Raw genomic sequence first — 27,700 nt, 5'->3', positions numbered from 1 at the left:
ATGGGGTTTCACCGTGTTAGCCAGGATGGTCTCGATCTCCTGACCTCGTGATCCACCCACCTCGGCCTCCCAAAGTGCTGGGATTACAGTCATGAGCCACTGTGCCCGGCCAACATTGCAAAGTTTTTTTTACGATTTTTTCTTTAAGCTCATCAGCTATTGTTAGTGTATTCCATGTGTGACCCAAGACAATTCTTCCAATGTGGCCCAGGGAAGCCAAAATATTGGACACCCCTGACCTAGGGCATCCCCATCCTCTGTCCCAATCCCACCCATGGCTGTACCCAGGTGTAGGGATCCCCCACATTCTTCTCTAACTCCAACCATGGCCCCTGGAGTTGGGGGTGTATGGCTTACCCTGAGGACCAGGAGAGGTGATAACTAGCCCAAGGGCCCAGGCAGGGGCTGGGCTGGGATGTGGACACGATTTTTTTTTTTTTTTTTTTGGAGACAGAGTCTTGCTCTGTCACCTAGGCTGGAGTGCCTAGGTGCGATCTCGGCTCACTGCAAGCTCCGCCTCCCAGGTTCAAGCGATTCTCCTGCCTCAGCCTCCCAAGTAGCTGGGATTACAGGCGCCTGCCACCACGCCTGACTCTTTTTTTTTTTTTTTTTATTGAGACGGAGTCTTGCTCTGTTTCCCAGGCTGGAATGTGGTGGCGTGATCTCGGCTCACTGCAAACTCCACATACACCCCGGGTTCATGCCATTCTCCTGCCTCAGCCTCCCGAGTAGCTGGGACTACAGGCGCCCACCATCACGCCCGGTTAATTTTTTGTATTTTTAGTAGAGACAGGGTTTCGGCCGGGCGCGGTGGCTCAAGCCTGTAATCCCAGCACTTTGGGAGGCCGAGACGGGCGGATCACGAGGTCAGGAGATCGAAACCATCCTGGCTAACACGGTGAAACCCCGTCTCTACTAAAAATACAAAAAACTAGCCGGGCGAGGTGGCGGCGCCTGTAGTCCCAGCTACTCGGGAGGCTGAGGCAGGAGAATGGCGTGAACCCGGGAGGCGGAGCTTGCAGTGAGCTGAGATCTGGCCACTGCGCTCCAGTCTGGGTGACAGAGCAAGACTCCGTCTCAAAAAAAAAAAAAAAAAAAAAAAAAAAAAAAAAAAAAGAGACAGGGTTTCACCATGTTAGTCAGGATGGTTTCGATCTCCTAACCTCGTAATCCGTCCACCTCAGCCTCCCAAAGTGCTGGGATTACAGGTGTGAGCCACTGCGCCTGGCCAATTTTTTGTATTTTTAGTAGAGTTGGGATTCCATCACGTTGGCCAGGCTGGTCTCTAACTCCTGACCTCAGGTGATCCACCCCCTTCAGCTTCCCAAAGTGCTGGGATTATAGGCGTGGGCCACTGTGCCCAGCCCCTGCCCCAATTTCAAAGCTTCAAGCTCATAGCAGACATTTCACGCCCACCTGGGGAGGAGGGGGCAGCCCCTGCCCACTAGTACTCATGCCCTCCCTGGGGTGGTGAAGTGGCCTGGGCCTGGCTGACCTGAGTCTGGGACCCGCCCCCACAAGTTCTCAGTAAACCTGCCGGGCGGGTCTAGCTTGTCCTGGTGTCCTCAGTTCCTGCTGCTAGTGGGGCCCAGGCAATAGGATGACGGGAGTCAGGTGGGAGGGGTGCAGACAAACGCCCGGGACAGTCAGGCTGGGCTGAACCAGCAGGCCCGCGAGGCTGGGGCCTCCCAGGAGAGCCCCTGGGGTTAGGTGAGGCAGAGCAGGTGGAATGTGGAGTCCAGGAAGCCCCAGCCCTGGGCCCTACTGAGCACTGGTGCCTGAGGGACCCTATTCTCAGACACTCCAGCTGTGGCGTGCCCCAGGTGTCTCAGGGTACTGCTCAGTGGCACCCCGTGGAGGCCCAAGTTCAAGACCTCAGACCCTGCCGGGCGCAGCTTCGGCACACACTCAAGCCGCTTCTGGCAGTTTATTGAGGTTTTCACGTTGGGGTAGGGGAAGTGGCACACACGTGCTTTTGCCGTGTACACACAGTGAAGGACCCCTCCCATAGGCAAGCACATGCTCACAGCTTGAGCACACTGTCCATGCATCTCCTGTCCCCAACAGGCAGTCGTGGCCTTTGGGGCCTGGCAAGGTCTGAGCTGGCTACGCCCCATGCTTTTCCAGGGTGCTGGCAGACCTGGCAAGGACTAGGGCAGTCCCCCACTGCACGCCCAGCTCCTGAGGCCATACCCAGGGCTTCCCACTGTGCGGTGGAGGAGCCCTCTGTGACCGCCAACTCTCCTTCTGTAGTCCAGGCAGGCCGGTCTTGAAGCCCTCAGTAGGCTGTCACAGAGGCTGGGGTTGGGCTGCCAGAGGACACCACTCGGGGACAGGAGCTGCTGCTACCTCCAGGAGTTCTGCTTCATGGGGGCCACTGCGGGAGGACACAGGCTGAGGTGGCTGCGGCCACAGGAGGGCCTGGTGCCCCAGGGGAGGTGGAGCGCAGACATACCCTCGGGGCCTAGGCTGGGCACCAGCATGGGACTCGGGGGGGTGCCCAGGAGGGACTCCTCTCTGGCTGGAGGCAGAGGGCCCTGTGGGTTGGGAAGTCAGCTTGGAGTGGGGCTGGGCCAGGTCCTCACCTCCCAGCCTCCCCCAAGAACCACTCCGACCTGAGTGCCAGGAGGGCCCCTGTCAGGCTGTGGGGGCGGTGGCAGCGCAGCCCCAGTCTGCTGGATGAACTGCTGCAGGTTGCACTGACGGAGTTCCCGGTTCAGCTCCTCCAGCTCCTGAGACTGAGCCTAGGGGCACATGGGACCCTCAGGAGGTATAGCCACAGGACTCCATGCTCAGGCCCCAGAGGGAGTGCTCTCCCGAGTCGGACCCTGTGACCCCCGTATCTGCTGGTGTCAGGGGTGGGGGAGTGACAGAGGATCAGGTCCCCAGGCTCACCTGCCTCCTGAGTTGGACCCTGTGACCCCCGTAACTGCCAGTGTCAGGGGTTGGGGAGTGACAGAGGATCAGGTGCCCAGGCTCACCTGCCTCCTGAGTTGGACCCTGTGACCCCCATATCTGCTGGTGTAAGGGGTGGGGAAGTGACAGAGGATCAGGTCCCCAGGCTCACCTGCAGGGCTCGCTCTGCAGCCTCCAGGGCCCGGCTCACCAGAGCCAGGCTGCCCTGCACCTCCGCACTCTGCCGCTCCTGAACAGCCAGGTCCTGGCGCAGGCGCTCAGTGGCAGATGCCATAGGTGAAGGGGGCCCAGGGGCCTCCGCTGCCAGCTGCAGCTCAGCCTCCAGGGCACGGGCCTGAGCATCCAGGGCCTGCAGCCGGGCGGCATGCTCAGCAGTGGCCGCGCTTAGCGCCTGCAGGCGTGCCTGTCCCTCTCGCTCCCGGGCTTGCTCCCGACGCAGTTCCTGTTCCCAGAAGGCCTCATGGCCCAGCTCCTCAGCATTCCTCTGCACCCTGAGCTCCAGGCCCTGCAGGTCTGTGCAGCAACCTGGTGTGGGTGTCACAGGGGGTGCAGGCCCAGGGGGTGAGAGGCTGGGGGCTGGCCCCGGGGTCAGTGTTTTGCGGGGCTCACAGCCCAGCGCTGCCCGTGGCTTTGCAGGGAGGCTGGCACGAATTGGGCAGCGTTCCGGGGGTGGACAGTTGTCTGAGGAGGGCCTTCCAGCCAGGCTGGGCCCTGTGCGCCTCAGGACAAACTGGACATCACTGGCGAACTGTCCGCAGGTGGCCTGGGCGCCCACTGGACACTCCTCTGGCAGCAGCTGCCGCTCCTTCTCCCTAAGCCGCTGCACAAGCACAAAGCGGCCAGTCTGGCCTGGTGGGGAGAGGAGAAGATCAGCCTATGTCCCCCCGACTCTCTGTCCACCTGGCTTAAGGAACTGGGGAGGACAAAAAGGATCAGCAAGCAGTCCCACTCTCCGGGGGCCACGGGGCTGGACCACTCTCCTCCGGGGTGGGGGCCACGGGGCTGGACCACTCTCCTGGGGGGGCCACGGGGCTGGACCACTCTCCTCCGGGGGGCCACGGGGCTGGACCACTCTCCTTCGGAGGGACCATGGGGCTGGACCACTCTCCTTCCGGGGGCCATGGGGCTGGACCACCAGGTCCCACTTCAGCTCTACCTGCCCAGCCTGTCTAACCCCGAGAGGACTCACCTATTGCTTGGGCTAGTGCGATGACCACTTCCTGGCAGGTGGTCTGCTCCGAGACCCCACAGACCACACGCTGGATGCCATCCACCCACACCTTCAGCTCCATGGCCGCCAGCCCCAACAACATCCCTGTTCTGTGGGGAGGATGCAGGCCACAGGGTCAGGACCTACCTATCCCTATCGAAGCCTGGTCCTCCTCTCTTTCTTCTCCTGGCCTGCCCTAGAAACGGCTGGGCTGCGACCCCTCCGCATGGGCCCCACCCTCCTGTGCCAGCCCCACCCGCCGGCCACACATTCCTGGGGTGGCGGCCCTCCGAAGCACGCATCCTCCGCCACTTCACCAGCCTACTCTTGCCACGCCCGCACTCCCGGAACAAGGAGAATCATTAACCAGATCCAGGATTTCCTGCCCGCCTCACCTGGCTCGGAGGGCACTGCCCCCTCCCCTGGCGGCGCGGAGGCGCCCGCACGCCAGGCCCCGCGGCCGCCGCCATGGAAACGCCCCACCCCGACCTGCTCAGGCCGCAGAGGCGCTCGGGGTCGCGACCCAGACCTCGACCCTGCAGATCGAGCGGACTCCGGGTCTGAGCAGCCCCAGCCATCCCGGGGAGCCCCGCCGCTGCCCCAATCGCTGCACTCGCCCCGAAGGTCCCGGTCCCCGCCGCGGGCACGGATGCCCGCGCCGCGACCCCAGCCTGGCGGGAGCCAGGGCGTCCCCGCTCCGCAGGGCGGGCGCAGGTGCGGCGCCGCCCCCGCTCTCCGTCCCGGCATCGCGGAAAACTCTCCCCAGTTGGAGTCGGCGCCCGGCCGGCTAGAGGCGCGCCCCGCGCTCGAGAGGCCCCGGGACCCTGCGCGGCTCACCTGGGCGCTCGCCAGCCTCTGTACCCGCTCGGGCGCCGCCGCAACCTGCCGCCCCCAGCGCCGCGGCGCGCCCCGGACCCGCGCCCCCATTGGCCCGCGGGCCGCACGCCCCGCCCCCAGCGCCTCTATTGGCTGCTCAGCGCGGGTGTTCCGCCCCCTCCCCCGCGCCCATTGGCTATCTGTCACGCCCCTCCCCGATCCATTGGCCTGCCGCCGCGCCCCGCCCCCAGAGACTCCAGGTGTGGGCGGGTCGGAGGGAGGGGCCGAGCCGCGGTCCCCGCCCCCACCCCCACCCCGCGAACAACGCGGAAACGCGGCGGCTGCGACCTGCGGGCGGCGCGTCGAGGCAGGTGTCTGACCCCGCTCCTGGGCCGACTTCCTCAGCAGCCTTCTCGTGTGTGGCGGGTTCCCGCCCAGGGAAGGTCTCTGGCTTGGGATCCCGCAACCCCCCGCCTGCGTTCAGGGGCAGAGGGACCAGCCCCTCCCCTCGCTTCCCGGGCCAGCCTGTGGAGCCTACCCCAGCGGCAGTAGCCTGGACGCGCAGGGGTCGCGGGGTCGCAGGATCACCAGTCGCGGCAAGGGAGGTAGAACTCTGCGGAGCTGGCGGGCGCCGAGCCCTGGTGCGGGAGGTGCCCGCTCAGGAGAAGGCCCGGACTCTGGCTGAGGCTCTTCTCCTACACCTTCCTGCCCCTTTTGGACCCAGTGCCAGGCCCTACGAACAGGGAAGCTGGCTGGAAGCCGCTCCTCCACCCCCTACCCTACTGTCCCGCCCAGGGCCCCGCAGCCTCGCGGTCAGCTGTGTGGGCCATTGATTGCCAGTTCTGCCCAGCTCAGAACGAGTTGTGGGCGTGGAGGGTCTCCTGCCTGGCTGTCTCCTGCGCTCGGCTAGGGAGCCCTTACATAGCCGAAAGTTGCCGAGATGAAGGGTGAATGAGTGAGGGCGAAGTGGAGGGTGAAGGCTGGAATGCTTGGGTCTTGTGGCTCAGGTCTGGGACCTCGTTTTTGTCCTGGAGCAGAGGGAATACGTGTCATGGTAATGAGAATGCCCACAGGGCCCCCTGAGGGTAGCCCAGAGTGTGTGGAGATGGCTGGGAAAGGTGAGCCTTCAGTTTGGGGGGTCAGGTAGGTGAGGGCCTGTCACTGAGGTCAAAGGAGCTGTGGGCTGGGCCTGGTGGTGGAGGCAGGTGCCTGTAGTCTCAGCAATTCAAGAGGTGGAAGTGGGAGGATCACTTAAGTCCAAGAATTCGAGGTTACCGTGAGCTGTGATCACACCAAGGCACTTCAGCCTGGACACCAGAGCAAGACCCTGTCTCTAAAAAATTAATTATTAATTTAAAAAGAGGCTGTGGGCAGGGGCATACTATTCCCAGTGAGCGTTCAGCACAGTCCCCAGCTTGTCACTGTTACCTGTCTGCTTCCCCCACACACCCATGGCTATGCTGGGCTGGCCCACAGGCAGCAGTGCCCCCATATTTATCCCGCAGGTGCTGTCAGGTTAGGTAGGGGATGCTGGGGCCTCCCTCAGGGTGCTGGCCACTAAGTGGTCCCCCCCCCCCGCTAAGCTGAGCAGTGGCTCAGCCTCTCACACCTCCAAGCTGGGCTGGCCCAGCCCAGAACTCACCCAGGGGCCTGGTCTGGGGTCTCCCTGGAGGCTCCTGGTAACAAACAGCCCCTCCCCTTCTGGGTGCTGGTATCCATGGCAACGGTATAGAGCCCTTCCCTCCCAGGCCTGCTTGGAGGTCTGGCCTCAGGTGAGTGCTGGGGGTAGGGCCCTGAACTGGGGGTACAAGAGAAAGAGGGACACCACATGACAGGCAAAGGGCCAGCACCTGGGTGGCAGGGGGACATGCCAGGGATATGTCAGGTGGTGACCTGCTGCCCCATCCTGGTCAGAAACACACAGGTGTGGACATCCACATGTGGGTCTCTTCAGAGAGCGACGCTCTGTGAGCAGTGGTGCCGCCTGGGCTGCTCCAAGCTGTGTGGCCACACGAGGCACACATAGCCAACTTGGGACCCCCACCCCTCCACTCCTGAAGAACATTGAGAATGGCCCCCAAGTCTGGCCAGGGGGTTGAAGAAGCCAAGGAAGAGGCTCTTCTGTCCCCCACAGAGCGAGAGTCTGTCAGTGGTCACCTGGGACCTCCAGCAGGCGCACCTGCAGCCCCCGAGACCCCCACATGCCTGCCGGACACCACGCCCCACCCCACACGGGCGGCCTGCTCTGCTGACCTGCAGTAAGGAGGGGAGGGAGGAGTGGTGAGCCTCCTGGGCCAGGTGGCCAGGGGCCCGGCCTGAGTAAGCAGCAGGGGCTGCTGCTGCTGCAGGCTGGCTCTTGAGTCCCTGGACCCTCGCACACTGCGGCTGCTGTGGAGGCAGCGAGAACTGGAGATCCAGGCCTTGCGGTGGGCTGTCCAGAATGGCAAGGACACCCGGCTCTGCCACATCCTGGAGGAGGTGGCAGGGATTCCACCCAACAGGTCTGCAGCACAGTCCCCAACCAACCCAACCCTGCCCTGTCCTCGCCCAGACTGCTGGTTTCTGTCTGACCCCAATCCCAACCGCTGAGTCAGATCCTTACCCTCATCCTTGCCCACGCTGACCCTCCACCCTGATCCTAAGTTAACATGCTATAGCCTCAACCCTAACCCTGCGCATGTGGATGGGTGCTAGACCCCTGCCCAGACCAGCCGGAGGCTGGCCGGCCCCAGTGGGGCTGTGCTGTGTGCCCTTGGGGCCAAGGTGGCAGTGGAGCCCCTCCTCCCCTCCTTCGCCACTGACCTGGTATTAGGAACCCCTGCCTGAGCCAGGTGAGGGCAACTGAGGTCGCCCCTCCTCCAGGAGCTCCCACAGTCAGGAGAAGTTCCTGCAGAACCAGGTCCAGAAGCTGACCCTGGAGTTGAAGGAACAGAAGGAGCGAGCCCAGTGGGTGAGGCGGGGGTACAGGGAGTGGGCAGGGTTGTGGTGTTGGGGAGCCACGCTGGGGCTGGCCTGGGGGCCTTCTGCAGAAGACCCCCCCCACCACCACCCACGGGCCCTCCCGGAGCAGGAGAAGGAGCACCTGGAGGAGCGGCTATTGCAGACCACCCGCACGCTCCAGGAGGTGGAGGCCGAGCTGCAGAACTTGCAGAAGTCCTGCCTCCTGCAGCTGGCCCGCTCCTCGTGGGTGGGCCGCATGCTACGATCCCAGACTGGCAGTGTGGAGGTGAGCCTGTCCCCCAAGTCCTCCTGCCCCAGGCTGCCCTCCCTAGCCCTCCCCCTCTCATCGGGTGCCTCTGCTGGGGTGCCCTGGCCTGCCTGGAAACCTGCCCTGCTCAGGCTGCCTCTGGAACTCTGGGCTCCAGCAGGGAGGAATCAGGAGGCCTCAAAGCACAGGTGAGGTCAAAGAGAAGAGGTGCTGTAGGGGAGGGGTAACCTTCACCCCAGCCCCTGCCCGCTGGCCTCTGGTCCCCTCTTGCAGGTGGTGACAGCAGAGACTCTGATGGACCCAAGTGACCTCTCTGAAAACATTCAGGCCCCCACTGGGGAGGTGAGCTAGGCCTCCCACGTGTGTGGTCTGGGATCTGGAGCCCTGCAGGAGGGGAGGACCACATGCCTCTTGCTTCGTGGCCAGGGCTTTCGACTGGAGGACGTGGACTGGAACAGCATTGCCCACCGGTACCCCAACCTCTTCATCAACATGGAGCCCAGCTCAAAGCAAAAGTAACTGCACAGAGCAGGGACTCCCCAGGGGCCAGAAGGGAGGGCTCACCTGGGCTGGTGAAGACCCAGAACACTAAAGGACCCCTTAGTGTCCCTGGATAAGTCCCTTAAACCTTCCAGTGCTCAGTTCTCTGAACTGTAAGATGCGTTAGGGTTGAGGGACTGTCACTGTCCTGCCATGAGCTGGGCCTGGGTCCTGGGAGGCAAGAGGGGCTCCCTGCTGTGCTGTCTTGTGGGGCTGGATGGGGGCAGGGCTGGGGTCTGGAGCTGGAGTGGCCATCAAGCAGAGTGTGGTCCACAGGCAGCCCCAGCCCTGGCCACAGCTGGATACAGGGAGCTCAGAGTCCTCTGGAAAGCACTCTGAGCGGCATCACAAGACGGTGGAGTGGGGCTGCCTGCCCTGTCTGAACACCAGCAGCTCAGGGGGCGCTGACTCGGACTCCAGCAGCTACCGGCCGGGCCTGCCTTCCCTCGTGCAGGTGGTAGGGCACCCACCCCGGGACCACCAAGCTTCCTCCAATCAGGCGCTGGTACAGGCCAGGAGCTCCAGCAGGGACTTGGAAGGTGCAGTGGGGCGGGTCTGCCCTGGTTACCCTTCAGCCATCCTTCGCCCCCTCAGAGCTGTGATATCACCCAGAGCCCTAAAGGAGGTCCTCCAGCCCCCAAGGTCCAACCACCTTTCCTGCCCCATCTGACCCTGGCCCTGCTCCCCGCGCCCCCAGCTGCTGCAGGCCTGTTCTGGCCGCACAGGGAACGTCCCTGTGAGACGCTCCATTCGAGGGCCCCTCCCCAAAAGCGCTGCTCTCTCTAGATCTCCAGAAAACCCACTCACCCAGGCACGGCGAGCCAGTCCTGGCGCCCCAGCCCTGCACAGACCCTGACCGTCGGAGCCCGGAACACCTGCAGAGGTAAGGGGTGAGTGACCCAGGCTTCCCGCGCCGGGCTGGAGCTGGTTTCCTGGGGGGCGCGCAGCTGTGCGGGTGGACCGGCCGCATCTCCTCCTGGGACAGCGCCCCGTCTCGTCCCAGCCCGATAGGCCTGAAGATCGTGGCCGTGAGCTGCCGGGAGAAGTTCGTCCGCATCTTCAACCCGTCGCTGGAGAGCACGGCCGACCTGAGCTGCATGGTGCTGAAGCAGCTGGTGCGCGGCTTGCCAGAGCGCCTGTACCGCTTCCCGCCGGGCACGCTGCTGGCCCCGCGGCACCACATCACGGTGCGCCTCGGCCCGGGAGCCCGGCCCCGACGGCCCGGCCCGGCCGTCCCTCACCCGCCGCTCCGCGCCCTTCCAGGTCTGGGGCGAGGGGACCCGCAGCGCCAAGAAGCCGCCGCGCGCGTCCTCGGGCCGGGAGCCCGTCCCCCTCCTCTCCAGCCGCGGCTGCGCGACGCTGCTCCTGAGCCCCAAGGGCGAGGTCGGTGCGGGCCCCCGGGGGGGCGGCCGGGGCTGGGGTGTGGGGGTGACCGACGCGCCCCGCAGGTTCTCAGTGAGCACCGGATCCCACGCCGCGAGACTCCGGCCCCGAGGGTCTTCGACGACGGCACCGACCTGTCCATCGACCGCTTCCCGCTCCCTGAAGTCAGGGCCCCGCGCAGACACCTGCAAGCCGCCGCGCCCACCTCAACCCCTGCGCAAAGGCCGGGTGCGGGAGCCCCGGGTCAGTCGCCGGAGACCAGGGTGGGGACCGCGGGTGCCCGGGATCTGGCCTCCCTCCCCAGGCCCCGCCCCAGAGAAACGGTGCCTCGCATCCCCGCGCTAGGACGGCCCCCAACTTCCCCAGGCCGCGCCCAGGCCGCCCTCCAGTCCTCCAGGACGCCCCGCGGCCCCTGCTCAGCCCCAGGCACGGAGCCCTCTAGGGCCGCCTTTCCCGGGCCGGCCGCCACCCTCACGACCCTCCCTCCACCAGCACGCGGGGCCTGCTGCCCCCAATGAGCTCGGGGAAACTCTTCCACGCGCGGGAGGGGCCCGCGCGGCCCGAGACTCCCGGGATCCCCGCGCCGCAGCACCTGCCCACCATCCCAGGTGACCCCACCCTGCCGTCGCCTCCCGCAGAGGCCGGGCTGGGACTGGAGGACCGTCGGCTCCAGAAGGAGCAACGAGTTCGGGTGAGTGCGCGCGTGCGGGCGCGCCCCCTTCCCTGTCCCCTCCCCGCTCCTCCCCTGTCCCCGCTCCTCCGCTCCCCTCCCCGCCTCTCCCCCTCCCGTCAGCTCCCCTCCCCTCCCGTCCCCGCCCCGCCCCACGCGCGCCTCAGCCCCCGCGCCCCGCAGGTGTGCCGGAAGCGCGTGGACCGGAGCTGCCCCCTGGTGGCCCTGTCGGTGCAGAGCACGGCGGAGAGCAGATTCGGCTTCCGCTTCCTCAGCTGCCTGCCGGTCACCGCGGACACCTGCCGCGGCGCCTAGGCGCGGAGGAGCGGGCCGGGACCGCGAGGGAGGGCGCGGGCGGGCGCGGGGGCTGGGCGGGCTGTGTCCGCTGCATCATTTATTGAACCAACATGGCCTACAAAGTAAACCGCATTTCTGTACACCTGACAGTTGAAAATGTTGCGCTTGCGTTCGGGGCGTCCTGCGCCAAGAGGAGGGAACGGGCCGCCTTATTGCGGTGGGCGCGGGAGTCCTACAGATCCCAGGAGACGGGAGGCCTGGGACGCACCTCCAGCGGCCTCGGGGCGAGCAGCTGGAACCCTGGGCCACAGGGCCTAGGAGGTGGCTCTTACCCTGGGTCCAGTAAGGGGGTGGCAGACTGGACTCGCAACTCCAGCCCCTGCCCCTTGGCCACGCCCAACTGTAGCAGGAGAGGCCTCTGACAGGCCTGCCGGGTGACCAGTCCCCCCACCTCCGTTCCCGAGGGAAAGCCTGGCCCTAAGGAAGGGCTGGGGAGCGGGACCCTCCCTCCCCAGGCCAAACCCAGCTGTGGGCCTAAACGGTTCCAGCCTCTGCTGCCTTCCTGGCTGGTTCCAGTCCCCCACTCCCCTCCACCAAGAGGATCCTCCCCAGGGCCAGGCACTCCTTCCACCCCCCAACACACCCGCCCAGATGTTCTGTGCTCGGTGACCACATACGTGGGCAGGTCATGGCCCCAGCACAGGCGAACTTGAAGTGGGGGCTACACTAAGTGGGGACGGGGCTGGGGTGAGACAGTTCAGCTGCCCTGGGAGGTCTGGCTGCTGCATCTGGTGCTGGCTTTGGGCCAGGATGTCCCTGGGCTCGAGGGGTCAGGCCCGAGGCCACCTCCAGGGCTCTCAGGACAGGCACTGCAGCCACCCCATCACCCAGGCCAGGCCCCCAGCTGCCCAGGGCTCGGAGCCGACGCCCCCTGGACTGCAGGTCTATCGACCACCGTGGGGAGCTGCTGCCAGAATCTCGTGGCTTTGGGTGCTTGGGAGGGAAAGGGACCAGGTGCTGGCTTGAGGTCCCGGAAGGCTCTAGAAAGCAAGCAGAGTGACAGCACATCAGAAAGGCTGTCAGGGAAGGGAGTCACCCGGTGGGGAGGCCACAGCCCACCCATGGCCCTGCAGCCCCGAGGCAGTGGTCTAGGCTGGGGGTCCACAGGCGGCAGCACCCCTGCACCCCACTTTCTGTGTTCCCAGCCCTGTGACCCCTGACTCGCTTGGGCAGGCCCACCTCTGCGACAGACAAGGAGGCTGCAAGGCCTGGTTCTGGCCCTAGATCATCTGTGTCCTGACCCTGACAAGGAGACCACAAGGCCTGGCTCTGACCCTGGGTCATCTGTGTCCTGACCCTGAGAGTCTGCTCACTGGCTGACTGCCTCAGGCCAGTTCCCAAGCCTCTGGTCCCCCAGCACCCGCCTCCACTGGAGCCCCAGCATGCCTTTGTCCTGACCCTTCCTCGAGGCCACTGCAGCTCCCCCTCCTCCTGACTGCCCTGCCTGCCCTCCCTCCACCCCTGCAGCTCCTGGCCACTAAGTAACCAGCTATTGACTCCTCTGCCCCCTCCACAGACACCCACCACCATATGGAAGGGCAGAGGCTTGGCCTGCTCTGTTCCCTGCCCATCCCAGCCCCCTTGACCAGGCTCCTGCACAGAGAAGGGTCAGCTGCCCACTGTGGGGTCGCCCCTGCTCACAGTGCCCCCCCCCCCAGCCTGCCTGCCCGCTGAGGGAGGGTCCTCTCTGCCTTGCAGTTGTGGTCACACTGAAGCTGGTGTCCTTCGGAAAGGGCACTGCATGGCTTAATTCTGTGTCCCCGAGTACATGTGCCATCTTTAGGGTGAAGCAGCAGCACCCTCCCTGCCTTGGTCTTCTGGTGGGCACATGCCTGTGCCCCTGAAAACTGCCACTGGCCTTGGTACCCTGGCGTGGCTCCTTCTTTCTATCCAGACCCCTCTGGACTCTGTTAATACCCCCTTTTGTGGAACGCCTCTTTCGTCCAGCCCGGATGTCCCACAAGGTCACAGGGCTTGGACCATGGCTTGGGAGAGGCAGAACTTGGGTTGGGACGCCTACAGTCATGAGCCCCCCACCTCCAGAAGGGGGCCTCCCTGTCACAGTCCCTCTCAGAGCCCGGCTGAGGAAGTAGGGCCAGGCTGACATGTCCAATCTGGGGCAAGGGGCCCCTTACAGAGGTGGGGTGTTGGGTCACTCCCAGGCACTGGGGAGCAGGTGGGCAGGCTCAGTACCTGAGGCCAGGCTCGGGGGGCTGGGGGGAGTCTTGGGTTCTGCCTGGTGCACTTGCTCTTCAGGGACCCTCCGTGGGCCCCAGGGGGCTACAGCCCCTTCCTGTTGGGACTCCGGGTGCCTACAGGGGAGGGGGCTAGGGTGGGGAGAAGAGGAGGAGCTGAGCCCTGTCCCTTCTTGCAGTTGATCCCAAGTACATGTGGGGCTCAGGGATGGTCCATGAGCCTTGGGACCAATGACGACTCAGCCAAGGTAGATCACCCCAGCCCTGATCCCCCCATGGGACAGGACACACACAGTGGTAGAGCTGGGGGGACACCCACCGCACGCCAAGTTCCCTCCAGGCCCTAAGCCCAGCCAAGGCCAGGAAGTCAGAGCTGTCTGCAGGGTCAGGCTCTGGGGAGGAAGTGCTGGCGGCCAGATCTCCTGGCCTGTGCTGGGGCAGCTGCTCCGCGGGCTCTCTGGCCTGGGGAGGAAAAGGGACTGCTCTGGGGATTCTGGCCCTGGAATGGCGGCAGGGCAGGGCACTGTCAGGGCTAGAACCCCGGACACTGGTTCCCCTGGGGGGCTGGTTCCTGTGGGGTGTACCTGGCACTGGTGCCTACGCTCCCGCAGGCCCTTGGTGGGGTTCCCACACAGGACTTGGCCAGCACCTGCAAGAGACAGCATGGCTGGGCCTGGTTCGGGGCCAAGGGGCTGCAGGGTCAGCTGTGGGGCAAGTCAGTTACCATGGGTGAGGCTGCTGGTGTTATCTTCTGGGGCCAGGTCCTCAGAAAGCAGGCCTTCAGGCAGGGGCCCCCCACGGACCAGCAGGGAGAGGGGCCAGGGCCTGGAGGCCCAGGGCTGCGTCTCAGGCAGGTACAGCTCGGGGTCAAGTCTCCGGATGGGGGCTCCACGGGGACAGTCTGCCCGAGGTTCAGAAGCAGAGGTCACCAAGGCTTAGGCCAGATGGTCAGCCCGGGAGCGCCCCCCAGACTCTGTCCACAGACCAGGGGGCCCGATTCCCGCGCTGCATGGCCTGAGGCTGGCCTCTGATGCTGCAGCCTTCTAGGGAGGCCCTCATCTTCAGACCCTTCTCTCCCTCTGCGGGCTGCTCAGAGACAGTGTCCTGGCCTGGGCCGGGGTATGCCTAGCTCTGGGGACCAGGGGTCAAGGCTGGGGAAGGGCATGAGATGTGACTGTCCGTCTCTGAGAGGCCTGGGGTGGGGGCCTCTTCCTGGGGGGAACTGGGGCTCAGCAGCGGGTCCTCCAGGTGCCGCTGTCGTACCCAGCCAGGGGAGGCCGTTGCCCTTCTTGATGGCCTCCTTCACCGAAAGCCAGTCTTGGCTCAGCCTCGGCGGGGCCGGTGGGCCTGTGTGTGCAGCCGGCACTTCGTCCAGGACCTGCAGCTGGGGGATGAGCTTCCTCACCTCTGCCCTGTAGTTGTAGCCCCTGGGCACCTGCAGGGGAAGGCGAGGGAGCGCAGGTCTGGCTCCAGTGGTTCCTTTAGGCCGACTCTTTCCCTGGCTCCCTTTCCCAGACCCACCATGGGGCAGGGCAGAGGCCCAGAGGTGGTGATGCTGCCCTACCCTGCTGAGGTGGGCTTGGGTCACTCTCAGACCCCAGGGACTTCAGAGACTGGGCTCTCACCCCCTCAGGATACAGGACCCCACTCTCCAGACCCAAGGCCGCGTCCAGGGATGCCCTCTGGCCCATGGAGCTGCCCTCAGCTCGGGGCTCTGGCCCACGGAGCAGCAGCCACTGGGCACTGGTAGACGCTGACCCCAGCATGTGGCAGCACGAGGCTAGCACTGTGAGCTCAGGGCAAACGTGGCCTGTGCTGGGTTAGCTACCCCGGGGCCTGCACGCACAGGTATGCCAGCTCTGAGCAGGGCACACACAGCTCCGAGATACTGCACAGGGTGGTCTGTGAGGCCTGTGGGGCTGGAGGTGGCTCTGGACAGGGCGTACACAGGTGTGTGTGCACAGCCGTGTACACGTGAATCTTTGTGTTTCCATGCGGCTTATATGTGAACCTCACGGTGCATGCATGGGTTAAGGGACATGGCGTGTGAGCAGGTGACCCTGTGGGATCTGGCAGGGCTGGCCCAGGAGGATGTCCTTGAAGCCGTCAGACTTCCGGTGACAGAGGAGATGAACTCAGGGTGAGCAGGCCACAGAGTGCGGGTGGGCACAGAAGTCCCTGGCCAGAGCGGAGGCCCCGGGGCTGGAGCCACAGGGAGCCTCCCCTGGCCATGCACATGCCGGTCGGGTGCCCGGGACACGTACCTTGTTGGTGGGGCCGGGGGCCGGCTGTAGGCACACCAGGTTGCCCTCCAGAGTAAGCGTGGTCAGGCGTGGGCAGAGCTGCAAGTAGCGCACCTGCCCCAGGTCCTCCACGCTGTTGCCCTCCAGGTCCAGCACCTCCAATTGCTCCAGCAGGCACAGCGGGCTCAGGTCCGAGATGTTGTTGTAGGAGGCGTAGAGTTCCTGGGCAGCGCGGGGCTCTGAGCCAGGGCCCAGCCCAGCCCTCCCCAGCCCAGGGTGCCCAGACTCACCTTAAGTGCTGGCAAAGAGGCAATGCCATCCAGGTCAGTGAGGCCACAGCGAGCCAGCCACAGCACCCGCAGGTGGCCCAGAGATGTGCCCAGGTCCCTGCAGAAGGCAGGGTTTGGTGGGTGACATGGTGCCTAGCCCTGTGCCCAGCCACCACCTGCCTTTGGCTGCCTCCAGGGGTAGGCGCAGGTGTGACCGCCTGTGGTGGCCTCTAGGCTGAGGAAGGGGCTCTCTGCCTTGGCCTCCTGGCTCTGGTGTGGGTACAATGTCTCCCACCTTCTCCAAGCCCTGGAACCTAGCCTGGGAAGCTGCCCTCACGGCGGGTGGCTCAGCCTCTTCCATGGCAGGCTGCAGGCATCACATTTCTCTTTCTAATTGTTCCCTCAATAGCGTTTGGGGCACTCGAATTCGGAGTAAGGGTCTGGAATGCTGCCTGGGAGCCTGAGCCCCTGGACACTGATGGCTGACCCTGTGCTGAACTGGCAGGTTTGGTGGGGACCAGCTGCTGGAGGTGGCAGTGGATCAGGGCGGCTTGACGTGCGCAGGGACACGTTGCTTCCTGCCGGGCCCGCCCTGTCCCCACTGTAGCCACACTGACTACACCATGCACTGTCCTGTCCGCAGGGACCCTGCACCTGCCCCTCTCGGCTAGGAGGCCGTCCCTTCAACGCCGCCATGCCGTCTCCACACCTCTCCTTAGGAAAGGGCCACATGAGCTCTCAGGCTTTCCCTGAGCAGTCACAGATTCCTCCAGGGTTGGGTGATTTCTTCGGAAATCTTTCTCTCCAGTTCACAGCACCCGTAGGCTGCGTCTCACCTGGGCTTCATTCCGCCCATTGCGTTTTCAGCTTCCTTCTGTGGGCCCCCAGGGGCATTCCCGGTGGTCCGTCCTTTGGCGCTGCCGAGTCAGTGTCTATCCTCAGCCTACTGCCTTCAATGGCTTTTCCACTCAGCTCTTAATTGGCTGGGATTTGTGTCTAGCGATTTCTTCAAGAGCGGCTAATGGAAACCCCTTGATCTCTGACTCACTCACAGACGTCTGCTGGCTGTGCGCTTATGCAGCCATTAGGCTGGGTGTCGGATTCTCAGTTCACGCCGCTTCCCAGGAGACTGCGAAAGCTTTTGTTCCGGTGTCCACTGTGGTGACAGCTGAGGAGCACTTTGCTTTTTCTGACCTTAAAAAAAGCACTTGAGGCCGGGTGCGGTGGCTCACGCCTGTAATCCCAGCACTTTGGGAGGCCGAGGTGGGTGGATCACGAGGTCAGGAGATCAAGACCATCCTGGTTAACACAGTGAAACCCCGTCTCTACTAAAAATACAAAAACATTAGCCAGGCGTGGTGGCAGGTGCCCGTAGTCCCAGCCACTCGGGAGGCTGAGGCAGGAGAATCGCTTGAACCCGGGAGGTGGAGCTTGCAGTGAGCCGAGATCATGCCACTGCACTCCAGCCTGGGTGACAGAGCGAGACTCCGTCTCGGAAAAAAACAAAAAACTTGAGGCTGGGCACGGTGGTTCATGCCTGTAATTCCGGTACTTCAGGAGGCTGAGGTGGGAGGAGCACTTGAGCCCAGGAGGTCGAGGCTGTTGTAAGCCACGGTCGCACCACTGCACTCCAGCACGGGCGACAGAGTGAGACCCTGTCTCAAAGAAAAAAAGACAACGTGATCTCTTTTCCTGGCTGCTGGAAATTTTTACCTTTATCTTCAAGCCGGTAACTTTATTAGGATGTTTCAGTGCCAACGATTCAGTTTGTTTTTCCTTTCAGTCTTTTATTTCTGACAAGTTCCTTTGAATTTTTTTTTTTTTAGACGGAGTCTCACTCTGTCACCCAGGCTGGAGTGCAGTGGCGTGATCTCGGCTCACTGCAAGCTCCACTTCCCAGGTTCAAGTGATTCTCCTGCCTCAGCCTCCTGAGTAGCTGGGATTACAGGCATGTGCCACCGCAGCCGGCTAATTTTTGTAGTTTTAGTAGAGACGGGGTTTTGCCATGTTGGCCAGGCTGGTCTCGAACTCCTGACCTCAGGTGATCCACCCACCTCGGCCTCCCAAAGTTCTGGGAATACAGGTGTGAGCCACCACGCCCAGCCTGATTATTTATTTTTTATTTATTTATTTTATTTTATTTTATTATATTATATTATTTATTTATTTATTTATTTATTTATTTTTGAGACGGAGTCTCACTCTGTCGCCCAGGCTGGAGTGCAGTGGCCGGATCTCAGCTCACTGCAAGCTCCGCCTCCCGGGTTTACGCCATTCTCCTGCCTCTGCCTCCTGAGTAGCTGGGACTACAGGCGCCCACCACCTCGCCCGGCTAGTTATTTGTATTTTTTTAGTAGAGACGGGGTTTCACCATGTTAGCCAGGATGGTCTCGATCTCCTGACCTCGTGATCCGCCCGTCTCGGCCTCCCAAAGTGCTGGGATTACAGGCTTGAGCCACCATGCCCGGCCTATTTATTTTATTTTTATTTATTTATTTTGAGATGGAGTCTTGCTCTGTCGTCTAGGCTGGAGTGCAGTGGCGCGATTTTGGCTCACCGCAACCTCTGTCTCCTGCGTTCAAGCGATTCTCCTGCCTCTGCCTCCTGAGTAGCTGGGATTACAAGCGCATACCACCATGCCTGGCTTTTTTTTTTTTTTTTTTTTTTTTCGTATTTTTAGTAGAGACGGGTTTTCACCATGTTAGCCAGGCAGGTCTTGAACTCCTGACCTGAAGTGATCTGCCTGCCTCAGCCTCCCAAAATGTTGGGATTACAGGCGTGAGCCACCACGCCTGCCTGGGGGACATGTTTCTAAGAAGTCCATTTTCCAAACCCATCCAGTTTCTCATTTGTGGTGTCGTCTGGGTGCCTGCTGCAGGCCTGGCTTCATGTCCAGGCCTCTCTGCTCCAGTTCTGTGGGCTGCCCACCGTGTCTTTGCCCCCTAAGTGTTTTCTAATTTTCTTCCATTTCCAAATTTTCATGTATTTTATTAAATTCCTTTTGATACTTATTTTATTTTGCTTTTTTTGGGGGGGATGGAGTCTCGCTCTGTCACCCAGGCTGGAGTGCACTGGCGTTATCTCGGCTGACTGCAAGCTCCGCCTCCCGGGTTTATACCATTCTCCTGCCTCTGCCTCCCGAGTAGCTGGGACTACAGGTGCCTGCCACCTCGCCTGGCTAATTTTTTGTATCTTTAGTAGAGATGGGGTTTCACTGTGTTAGCCAGGATAGTCTCGATCTCCTGAACTTGTGATCCATCCACCTCGGCCTCCCAAAGTGCTGGGATTATAGGCATGAGCCACTGTGCCTGGCCTACTTTATTTTTTTGAGGCAGAGTTTCGCTCTGTTGCCCAGGCTGGAGTGCAGTGGCGCAATCTTGGCTCACTGCAGCATCCGCCTCCGGGGTTCAAGCGATTCCCCTGCCTCAGCCTCCCGAGTAGCTGGGATTACAGGCATGTGCCACCATGCCTAATTTTGTATTTTAGTAGAGATGGGATTTCTCCATGTTGCCCAGGCTGGTCTCGAACTACTGACCTCAGGTGATATGCCCACCTCGGCCTCCCAAAGTTCTGGATTACAGGCGTGAGACACCGCGCGCAGCCCATTTTGATATTTGTTTCTCATCTGGAAATAACGAGATGTGGCCCTTGGAGCCCAGTTCACACAGCTGGAGAATGTTCTAGAATTCTCCCTGGAATTCCCCTGCCTTAGGCTGCTGGGAACAGGCTACATAAAACCAACAGCATTTTCACAAAACCCACTTTGCCCAAACCCGCAGAATAAAGCTGGATGTTCCTTCAGCCTCGTTCTTTCCCTTCCAATGACGTGAGAGCTGCCGAGGTCTTCAGCTCCAAATGCTGTGAGTTGCTGCCGGGCACGGAGCTTCCGGTGCTCCTCTTGGGGGCTGATCCGGGTTCTGTGCACAGGTTCTGGCTGGAGCTTCTCCCAGCAGCTGCCATCTGGTCTGGGTTCTATGAGCAAGTTCTGGCTGGTGGTTGCTGTTCTTGCCCAGACCCCAAGCTGGTGGCCGCATGGTGCAGCCAAAGTCCTGGGCTGCAATGAGCGGTGCAGGGGCCAGAGGCCCCCAGTCCTTGGTTGGCTTTGGGTGTTCACCAGGGACACCTCACAGTGGGGGCTCTGGGCCCAGGTCAGGGGCACCTTCGGGGAGTTTGCCACACGACCTGGTATGACGGCCCTGACCCTGGCCCCAGCTCTGAATGAGGTGATACCTGCCGCAGGGGGCTCCCACCCATTGTAGACACAAGAGATCCATATGCAGGGGTCACGCGGCAAGGGGGTTGCATCCGGGCTGAGCCAGAGGCTGCAGGGCATAGGCAGAACCCCTGGAAGTCAGGCGGGCCCAGGACCTCATCCTTTCAACAAAGACCCTCTCAGAGATCCCCTCACACCTGCCTGAATGTCCCAGGCTCCCCCGCACTGCCCATCCACCCTCCACAGGGTCACTCAGAGTCAGGCAGCCAGCAGGATGGAGTTCTCTAGACCCCTGGGTCCCTTGTCCCAGCCCAAGTCCCCCTACTCCCACCAAGTTCTCCCGCCATCCCTGCAGGGCCTGCCCCATGGGACCCCCTCATGGCAGGGCCCCAGCCCACCCCACCCAGGTGCTCACCTGAGGGAGCCCAGGTGGCTGCCGTTCAGCTTCAATTGGTCCAGGATAGGCAGGTGCACCCCTGTAGGAGGAGGAGGTTGACTGGGCCCCTCACCCCTGCCCACGTCTGCACCCTCCTTCTCCCCGAGGCATCAGCACCCCCTGGCCCCTCATTGCTAGTGGGCCAGCCTCACAAGCCGCTCTCCACACCACAGGAGGGGTTGTGTGGCACACAGGAGCTGCTCCAGGGCTGCGGGCTCCTCTGGCCACCAAAGGGCTCTGCTGATTCTATGGGCCTGGTAGAGGGTCTGGCCCAGCAGCCCTGAGCCCCCAAAGCTACATAGCTCTGCGGCCCTCATCTGTAGACAGCCTGAATGCAGCACAGCAGGGAAGCTCAGACCATTGTCCCTGGACTGCGAGAGGCCACTGGGCTCCAAGAGTTGGCTCAGAAAACTGGGGCCAGGCTGGCATGGCTGAGTGGTGCTCCCTTGACTCAACAGCTGGGCCCCACCCCCGAGCTGCCTCCACACCCCTCCCCTGGCATCTCGGACCATCATGCACAGCCGCACACACAGCAAAGGAGCAGACCACGGCACACCCCCGCCCCGGGAAAAGGCTCGGCGTTTGGAGTCTTTTGTAGGATGGGGCATGCCCCTGTGCGGCAGACAGAATCCCTGCATCGTGAGAAGGGGTGCAGAGTGGCCGGGGGCGGTGGCTCACGCCTGTAATCCCAGCGCTTTGGGAGGCCAAGGCAGGCGGATCACGAGGTCAGGAGATTGAGACCATCCCGGCTAACACGGTGAAACCCCGTCTCTACTAAAAATACAAAAAAAAAAAAAAAAAAAAAAAAATTAGCTGGGTGAGGTGGCGGGCGCCTGTAGTCCCAGGTACTTGGGAGGCTGAGGCAGGAGAATGGCGTGAACCCGGGAGGCGGAGCTTGCAGTGAGCTGAGATCGCACCACGGCACTCCAGCCTGGGTGACAGAGTGAGACTCCATCTCAAAAAAACAAAATAAAAGAAGGGGTGCAGAGTGTGTGGGCACAGGCGCTCTAAGACCATGCCTGTGGGCAGGGCTCGAGTGAGTGCAGATGGCCGCAGGATGGCCACACACAGTGGTCAGGGACTTCACAGGCCATTGCAAAACAGAAAACAAGACCAACAGAGATGGGCCTGTTTCACCTCAGTCGGTCGGAGAAATGCAGACAACCAGTGATCCTGGGTAGGAAGACCCTTCCCTGCTCTAAAAGTCACCGTGGGGCTGGGCGTGGTGGCTCATGCCTGGAATCCCAGCACTTTGGGAGGCCGAGGTGGGTGGATCACGAGGTCAGGAGTTCAAGACCAGCCTGGCCAACATGGTGAAACCCCATCTCTACTAAAAATACAAAAATTACCCAGGCATGGTGGCTCACGCCTGTAATCTCAGCTACTCAAGAGGCTGAGGCAGGAGAATTGCTTGAATCCAAGAGGCGGAGGTTGCAGTGAGCCAAGATTGTGGCACTGCACTCCAGCCTGGGCAACAAGAGAGAGACTCTGTCTTAAAAAAAACAAAAACGGCCGGGCACAGTGGCTCAAGCCTGTAATCCCAGCACTTTGGGAGGCCGAGACGGGCGGATCACGAGGTCAGGAGATCGAGACCATCCTGGCTAACACGGTGAAACCCCGTCTCTACTAAAAAATACAAAAAACTAGCCGGGCGAGGTGGCGGCGCCTGTAGTCCCAGCTACTCGGGAGGCTGAGGCAGGAGAATGGCGTGAACCCAGGAGGCGGAGTTTGCAGTGAGCTGAGATCCGCCCACTGCACCCCAGCCTGGGCGACAGAGTAAGACTCCGTCTCAAAAAAACAAAACAAAACAAAACAAAAACAGGAAAACAGGCCAGGCGCGGTGGCCCATCCCTATAATCCCAGCACTTTGGGAGGCTGAGTTGGGTGGATCACTCGAGGTCAGGAGTTTCAGACCATCTTGGCCAACGTGGTGAAACCCCGTCTCTACTAAAAATACACAAATTAGGTGTGCGTGGTGGTGCACACCCGTAATTCCAGCTACTCAGGAGGCTGAGGTAGGAGAACTGAACCTGGGAGGCGGAGGTTGCAGTGAGCTGAGATCGCGCTGCTGCCCTCCAGCCTGTTGGGACAGCTGGTGACGTTTGGACGTGGTCTTCAGCACGGCTGAGATTCATATACAGGTGTAATTCCTGACTTTGGCCATTGTACTGCATTCGAGAGAATGTCCTCCCTCTCAGGAAATACACACTGCAGTGTCAGTAGATAAAGGGGTGTTGCATGTGCAACTCTCAACTAGTTCAGGGAAAAGAACAGCGGCCTGACGTGCTGTGCACACACGGGAGGGAGCAGGGCGAGCAGCACCGTGAACACAGTGAAGGAGGAGGAACCTGGCGGGGGTGGAGAGGGAGGGGTTTTGTTTTTTCTTTCTTTTTTTGCGACAGGGTCTTGCTCTGTCGCCCAGTCTAGAGTGCAGCGGTGCAATCTCAGCTCGCTGCAGCTTGACCTCCCCGCCTTCTGAGTAGCTGTGACTACAGGTGCCACCATGCCTGTCTAATTTTTTATTTTTAGAGACAGGGGTCTTGCTATGTTGCCCAGGCTGATCTCAAACTCCTGGGCTCAAGTGATCCGTCTGCCTTGGCCTCCCACAGTGCTGGGATCACAGGCATGGCCCCTGTGCCTGGCTGAGATTATTTCAAGATGAGTTTCAGGAGACGCCATGTGGCACTCGGCACCATTTTGTCCTCTGCTCCTCTGTGATGCTGGCGTGGGTGTGTGGAGTGTATGCTGGGGGTACTGGCGTGGGTATGTGGAGTACTGAGCGTGCTGGGGGTACTGGCGTGGGTGTGTGCAGTACTGAGCGTGCTGGGGGTACTGGTGTGGGTGTGTGGAGTACTGAGCATGCTGGGGTACTGGCATGGGTGTGTGGGGTACTGAGCGTGCTGGGGGTACTGGCATGGGTGTGTGGGGTACTGAGCGTGCTGGGGGTACTGGCGTGGTGTGCGGGGTGCTGAGTGCATTGCCCTCTGCCTGTACCTGACACAGACCTCAGGTCAGAGATCAACCCTAAGGAAGCCGATAGGCAGCCTGAGAGGTGAGGACAGTTTTATTTACGGAGAGGCCTGGCCATGGCTGTGGCCACGGCGGGGTGGGATGAGGCTCACCAAAGTTCCCCAGGCTGCCCTCACGGGTGTCCACACACATCTCCAGCGCCCTCACCAGCCGAAGGTCATCCACCCGGGCCAGGGCCTGCTGTAGAAACCAACCGGGAGTCAGTGCTGATCCTGGCTCTCCCCACTTTAGTTCCATCCTTGCTTCTGGCTGCAGGACTCTGGGGCTCCCGCTGGAGCAGGCACCGACCTTTCCCTGCCTTGGCCATGTTGGCCCTGGTCTGGGTGGTGGGATGGAAGTGGACGTGACACGAGCAAAGCTTGTGCTGCCCTTGGCTGGAGGGCCACTGCCAGAGAAGGACCTGCCCTGGGGGCTGCCCATCTCCGAAGAGACTCCCAGGGCAGACACACCACACCCGGCACCCAGAGCCCGGACGGCGCCTGGCCCTGCCCTGAGCTTTGAGCCATCTGGTCTCCTGCTTGAGTGAAGGACCGACCCCCTCTTTGGTTGGAGGATAAGGGATGCTCAGCCCCTACTTGTGGGTTCTGGCCTGGCTCAGTCCTGTCTGTGACCCAAATGCCTGGGGACATCTGTGTCACCGAGCACCTGGTGTTGCTGGTGTTTTGGGGTCTGGTAGGGGTCCCAAGGGCAGAGTGGGCGGAGTGGACCCAGCTGCAGGGGCCAGGCTGACGCCAACCATCAGCAGGCAAGACCAGCAAGAGGGAGACAGAGAGCAGGCTGGACCATCAGCAGAAAGGAGCCCTGGGATGTCACCCCACACAGGCCTCTGTGGCCATAACCCCCAGTGCCCACACTCACCAGTCGGGCAGGGGACAGGTACTCTTCCACCAGCTGCTCTCCAAGGCTGTCCCTCTGGCTGCCAGGGCCCTTGCTCTGTGGGCAGGGGTTGTGCAGGCCTTGCCAGCTCAGCTCCCGCACCCGGAAGCTGGAGGTGCTCGGCCGAGGCCCACGGGATCTGTCCCAGCCTGGGTCCATTCACATGTAACCTGCTGATAGAGGCAGAGCGCAAAGCTCCAAGCTGTTGCTCCTCCTCCTCTGTAGTCCGGCTGAAACCCTGGCACAGCCCTCAACCCCCTGCCCCCCCCAACACACACAGCAAGCCCTTGGCACCCACCCCCACCCCGAGCCTAGAGAAGGCTCCTAGCTTGGCTGGGCCTCATGGAGCCCTAGTCTGCTTCGTTTCAGCCTGGAGGGCCTCACGCTCCCCTTCCCCAGCCTTGGCTCGACCCCCTCTGCTCTGTAGGACACCCTCCCTGTGTTTCTGCCCATCCTCAGGGTCCATGCAGGGACCTGGCTCCAGGCCTCCCCACCTGAGGCCCATGACGGCTGTGAGTTTGGGGGTGCCAGGCCAGCTGACTGTGGCTGTGGGGCTCCCGGGGCTGCCTCAAGCTGTGGGCTATGGGTCCTTCTCCACCTGACGGTCTCTGAGCCTGGGGTCCAGGATCAGGTTCCAGGCCTTCCCCTACCCCACCCCTGTGCCAGCCAAACTCCTTCTCCTGCAGGCAGCCGCTTTCTTCTGCTGTGGGTCAAACATCCAGGCAAGAAGGCAGCACGTGCCCTCAGACAGTACCTGCAAGAGTCAGGGTGGCTTCCTGGCCAGGTTACTGTGCCCAGGGGAACCTGGAATGGGCCGGGCTGAGGTCACAGCACCCAGAGGTGAGCAGGTCAGCCCAGGACCTGACCATCCACAGGCCCAGCTGACGAGGAGGAAGACAGAGTCAGGTGTGTGACCGATGCTGGGGTACCTCTGGGTCCCCCAACGCGATGCCTGCTGCTATTCCAAATCCCACTTCCCTCCTTCTCCACAGGGGTCCTCTCTTGCACCTCGTTCTTCCCGAGCCCCTCTCCAGGCCTCTGAGAGTGTTGGCCCAGTGTGTCCCTCTCCTGTACCCCGTTCTTTCTAAGCCCAGTGTATCCCTCGACCACCTGCACCAGGCTTACCTGGTGTTGTCCCTTAAAGATGCAGACCTCTGGCAGGGCGCAGTGGTTCACGTCTGTAATCCCAGCACTCTGGGAAGCCGAGGCAGGCAGATCACGAGGTCAGGAGATGGAGACCATCCTGGCTAACAGGGTGAAACCCCATCTATACTAAAAATACAAAAAATTAGCAGGGCGTGGTGGCAAGCGCCTGTAGTCCCAGCTACTTGGGAGGCTGAGGCAGGAGAATGGGGTGAACCCGGGAGGCGGAGCTTGCCGTGAGCCGAGATGGCGCCACTGCACTCCAGCCTGGGCGACAGAGCGAGACTCCGTCTCAAAAAAAAAGCAGACATCTGCCTCGGCCCCAGACCCTGGAATCATGAGCTCCAGGGGTGCAGTGAGAAGTGTGCTTGGAGCGTCCAGCATCCTCCTCCCTGACCACCTTCCTCTGTCTTCAGTCTGGACCTGGACTGACCCCTTGACAGCACTCCCCACCCAGCCTCTCCTCACCCAGCCTCTCCCCACCCAGCCTTCCCAGATTCATCTTCCTGATGAGACAAATTCCCTTTGGAGTCCTGTGCGTCTTACTACGTGTTAGCTTGAGGGCCTGCCTCGCCCCAGCGCTGTGGGCTGCACGTGGCCTGGGTATTCCTCTGCTATCCACAGCCGCAGGAGGGGACGCTCAAATATTTGTCACAGGAATCCGTGAACAGGCAGATGCACATGTAGCCACTTAGAACTTTCTGGCCATGGCTTTCATCTGTTGACCACGTATGGACATGGAAGATGTATCCTCTCCATCCTGTGTACAGCTGCCCCTGCGCCAGGTGAGTTGGCCGGCCGTTGACAGAGGTGGTGGGCGGGAGTGTTGGAGCAGGGCAGCGGCTCAGGCTCAGGGTGCCACAGTGGCCTGGTCTGGAAGGTGACCATGCACCAAGAACCAAAGAAGGTAAGCTCAAAATAGAGTCTCATGGAGTTTCCAGCCAGAATCTCCCCCACTGCCTGCCTTTCTCCAGATGGTGGAAGGCCCCAGACCTCACAGCAGGACCCCACCACTGCGTTCCCACAAAGACTCTGGCCATCTCCATCCCAGGCCTGCCAGTCTCGAGCCTCATGGAGTGCGTGAGCTGGCCCGGTCATGCGCAGCCCCAGGACATCTATGGGTGGCACTAAGGGCTGAGTCAGCCACCCTCTTGTCTCCTCTGTGCCCAAGAGCCCGAGTATCAGGCTGGTCTGAGCCCCAAAGCCTAGGGGTGCAAGGACCAGGGGTTGGAGGCTGTGGAGTCCAAAGCCCCCATTGGACTCCCACCTCAGACACTGCTCCCGGTGTTCTCGCCCAGGCCTGAACCCATCCGCACACCTCGCAGTCCTGCTCCTACCCTGTGTCCCCTCTGCGAACCCCCATGCTCCCCAAATTGGAAACTGGGGGAATTCTCTGTCTCCACACCCCAGCTAGTGCCATTCCCTGGTGGGTAGCTCATCACCTCTGGTCCCCTGCAGCCCTTGCCCCTTCACCATGGAGGCTGTGAGGGCAGAGCCCGCTCCCCTGCTGAGCCCCTCCCTGGAACCCCGAGCACCCTGGGTCCTTGCCTCTGCATCTCTCTCAGGGGCAAGGCTTGGGGCCCCTCCTGCCTCCTGACAGGGAGCCCCTTCAGGGCAGGGCCAGGGGGTGGTGGAGGCAAGGGTCCCCAGGGGACCAGATCTGACGTGCGGGGCCTTCACTGGGTCCCCGTTGGCTGTGCTGCTTAGTCCCCGCGCCCTCGCCTCGGCGCAGGCTCCCTCCTGCCACCAGGCATACGGAGAGGCTTGTGGCTCCCACCCCAGGGGTGCGCTCAGCTCTCACCTGAGGGCTCAGCCCAGGTGTCCGGCCCTGGCAGCTCGGCCCTGGGCGCCCTCCGCCGCCAGGCGCTGTCTCCTACTCCAGGCTGTTCTTCCGGCGGCCCGGTTGCGGCCTGGGCCCCATGACAACGTGCGCGGGTCCTCATTTGAATACGCAAATATTTATAAGCCGCAGGAGGCTCGGGTTCTTAGGGGCTGAGCCACGCCCCTTAGCAACGGTCGCTAGGGCGGGGCCACGTGGGTTGGCACTTGGGTGGGCGATCCCAGGGGGCGGTGACGCGCCACCAAGTCGGGTGGGCGCAGGCGCGTCAGGTGCCAGCTCCCTGCGGCTCCGCGGTGCACGTGTCGCGTTTCCTCGCGATCCCGGCGCTTCCCACGCGGGGCCAGCAAGGGCGGTC

The 27,700-nt window shown here is 62.2% G+C and overlaps 3 protein-coding genes across 15 annotated transcripts; 1 reads left to right on the top strand and 2 right to left on the bottom strand.

The window, feature by feature from the left end:
* Positions 1-1,908: 1,908 nt before the first annotated feature.
* RASSF7 (Ras association domain family member 7) lies at positions 1,909-5,046 on the bottom strand. Of its 7 annotated transcripts, none has more exons than XM_010353366.2 (6): positions 4,964-5,046; positions 4,106-4,236; positions 3,068-3,765; positions 2,616-2,744; positions 2,456-2,537; positions 1,909-2,377 (listed from the first exon to the last, which is right to left on the bottom strand). In XM_010353366.2, exons 2-6 carry the CDS (start codon positions 4,227-4,229, stop codon positions 2,346-2,348), a joined length of 1,065 nt encoding a protein of 354 aa, XP_010351668.1. In that variant the 5' UTR covers positions 4,230-4,236; positions 4,964-5,046; the 3' UTR covers positions 1,909-2,345. The 7 variants fall into 7 exon arrangements, with proteins under 7 accessions (XP_010351668.1, XP_010351737.1, XP_010351819.1 ...); XM_010353435.2 differs by having other exon boundaries at positions 4,522-5,027; XM_010353517.2 differs by lacking the exon at positions 2,456-2,537 and having other exon boundaries at positions 2,586-2,744.
* A 223-nt stretch (positions 5,047-5,269) lies between these two features.
* On the top strand, positions 5,270-11,180 carry LMNTD2 (lamin tail domain containing 2). The gene is given in 14 exon segments (XM_030918002.1): positions 5,270-7,200; positions 7,291-7,443; positions 7,805-7,892; positions 8,013-8,168; positions 8,424-8,492; positions 8,577-8,665; positions 8,967-9,229; positions 9,477-9,573; positions 9,694-9,877; positions 9,954-10,073; positions 10,139-10,237; positions 10,239-10,336; positions 10,566-10,764; positions 10,927-11,180. Coding segments are annotated over 14 exon segments (1,935 nt in total). The 5' UTR covers positions 5,270-7,012; the 3' UTR covers positions 11,059-11,180.
* LRRC56 (leucine rich repeat containing 56) lies at positions 11,121-27,636 on the bottom strand. Of its 7 annotated transcripts, none has more exons than XM_030918004.1 (15): positions 27,307-27,636; positions 26,052-26,378; positions 25,488-25,634; positions 24,857-25,243; positions 24,345-24,535; positions 23,579-23,666; positions 20,436-20,496; positions 15,829-15,925; positions 15,560-15,760; positions 14,559-14,730; positions 14,020-14,196; positions 13,880-13,944; positions 13,615-13,757; positions 13,294-13,427; positions 11,121-12,080 (listed from the first exon to the last, which is right to left on the bottom strand). In XM_030918004.1, exons 5-15 carry the CDS (start codon positions 24,519-24,521, stop codon positions 11,767-11,769), a joined length of 1,629 nt encoding a protein of 542 aa, XP_030773864.1. In that variant the 5' UTR covers positions 24,522-24,535; positions 24,857-25,243; positions 25,488-25,634; positions 26,052-26,378; positions 27,307-27,636; the 3' UTR covers positions 11,121-11,766. The 7 variants fall into 7 exon arrangements, with proteins under 7 accessions (XP_030773864.1, XP_030773866.1, XP_030773863.1 ...); XM_030918006.1 differs by having other exon boundaries at positions 24,345-24,532; XM_030918003.1 differs by having other exon boundaries at positions 25,117-25,243.
* Positions 27,637-27,700: the final 64 nt, after the last annotated feature.

The sequence above is a fragment of the Rhinopithecus roxellana genome, chromosome 15 (genome assembly GCF_007565055.1).
Source record: "Rhinopithecus roxellana isolate Shanxi Qingling chromosome 15, ASM756505v1, whole genome shotgun sequence".
In the NCBI taxonomy this organism is placed as follows: domain Eukaryota; kingdom Metazoa; phylum Chordata; class Mammalia; order Primates; family Cercopithecidae; genus Rhinopithecus; species Rhinopithecus roxellana.
Note: the sequence above shows the minus strand (reverse complement) of the source record. Positions and strands in the feature narration are given on the sequence as shown.

Excerpts from the sequence above, each read along its gene's own strand:
- RASSF7 (XM_010353229.2), bottom strand. The coding sequence starts at position 4,229 with ATGTTGTTGGGGCTGGCGGCCATGGAGCTGAAGGTGTGGGTGGATGGC. Across the intron at positions 2,745-3,067 it reads CTGCAGAGCGAGCCCTGCAG|GCTCAGTCTCAGGAGCTGGA; the intron begins GTGAGCCTGGGG and ends ATGTGCCCCTAG. Across the intron at positions 2,538-2,615 it reads GGGGCCCTCCTGGCACTCAG|GGCCCTCTGCCTCCAGCCAG; the intron begins GTCGGAGTGGTT and ends CCCAACCCACAG.
- LRRC56 (XM_030918004.1), bottom strand. The coding sequence starts at position 24,521 with ATGGACCCAGGCTGGGACAGATCCCGTGGGCCTCGGCCGAGCACCTCC. Across the intron at positions 15,761-15,828 it reads CCTCTTTGCCAGCACTTAAG|GAACTCTACGCCTCCTACAA; the intron begins GTGAGTCTGGGC and ends CGCGCTGCCCAG. Across the intron at positions 13,945-14,019 it reads CACCAGCAGCCTCACCCATG|GTGCTGGCCAAGTCCTGTGT; the intron begins GTAACTGACTTG and ends TGTCTCTTGCAG.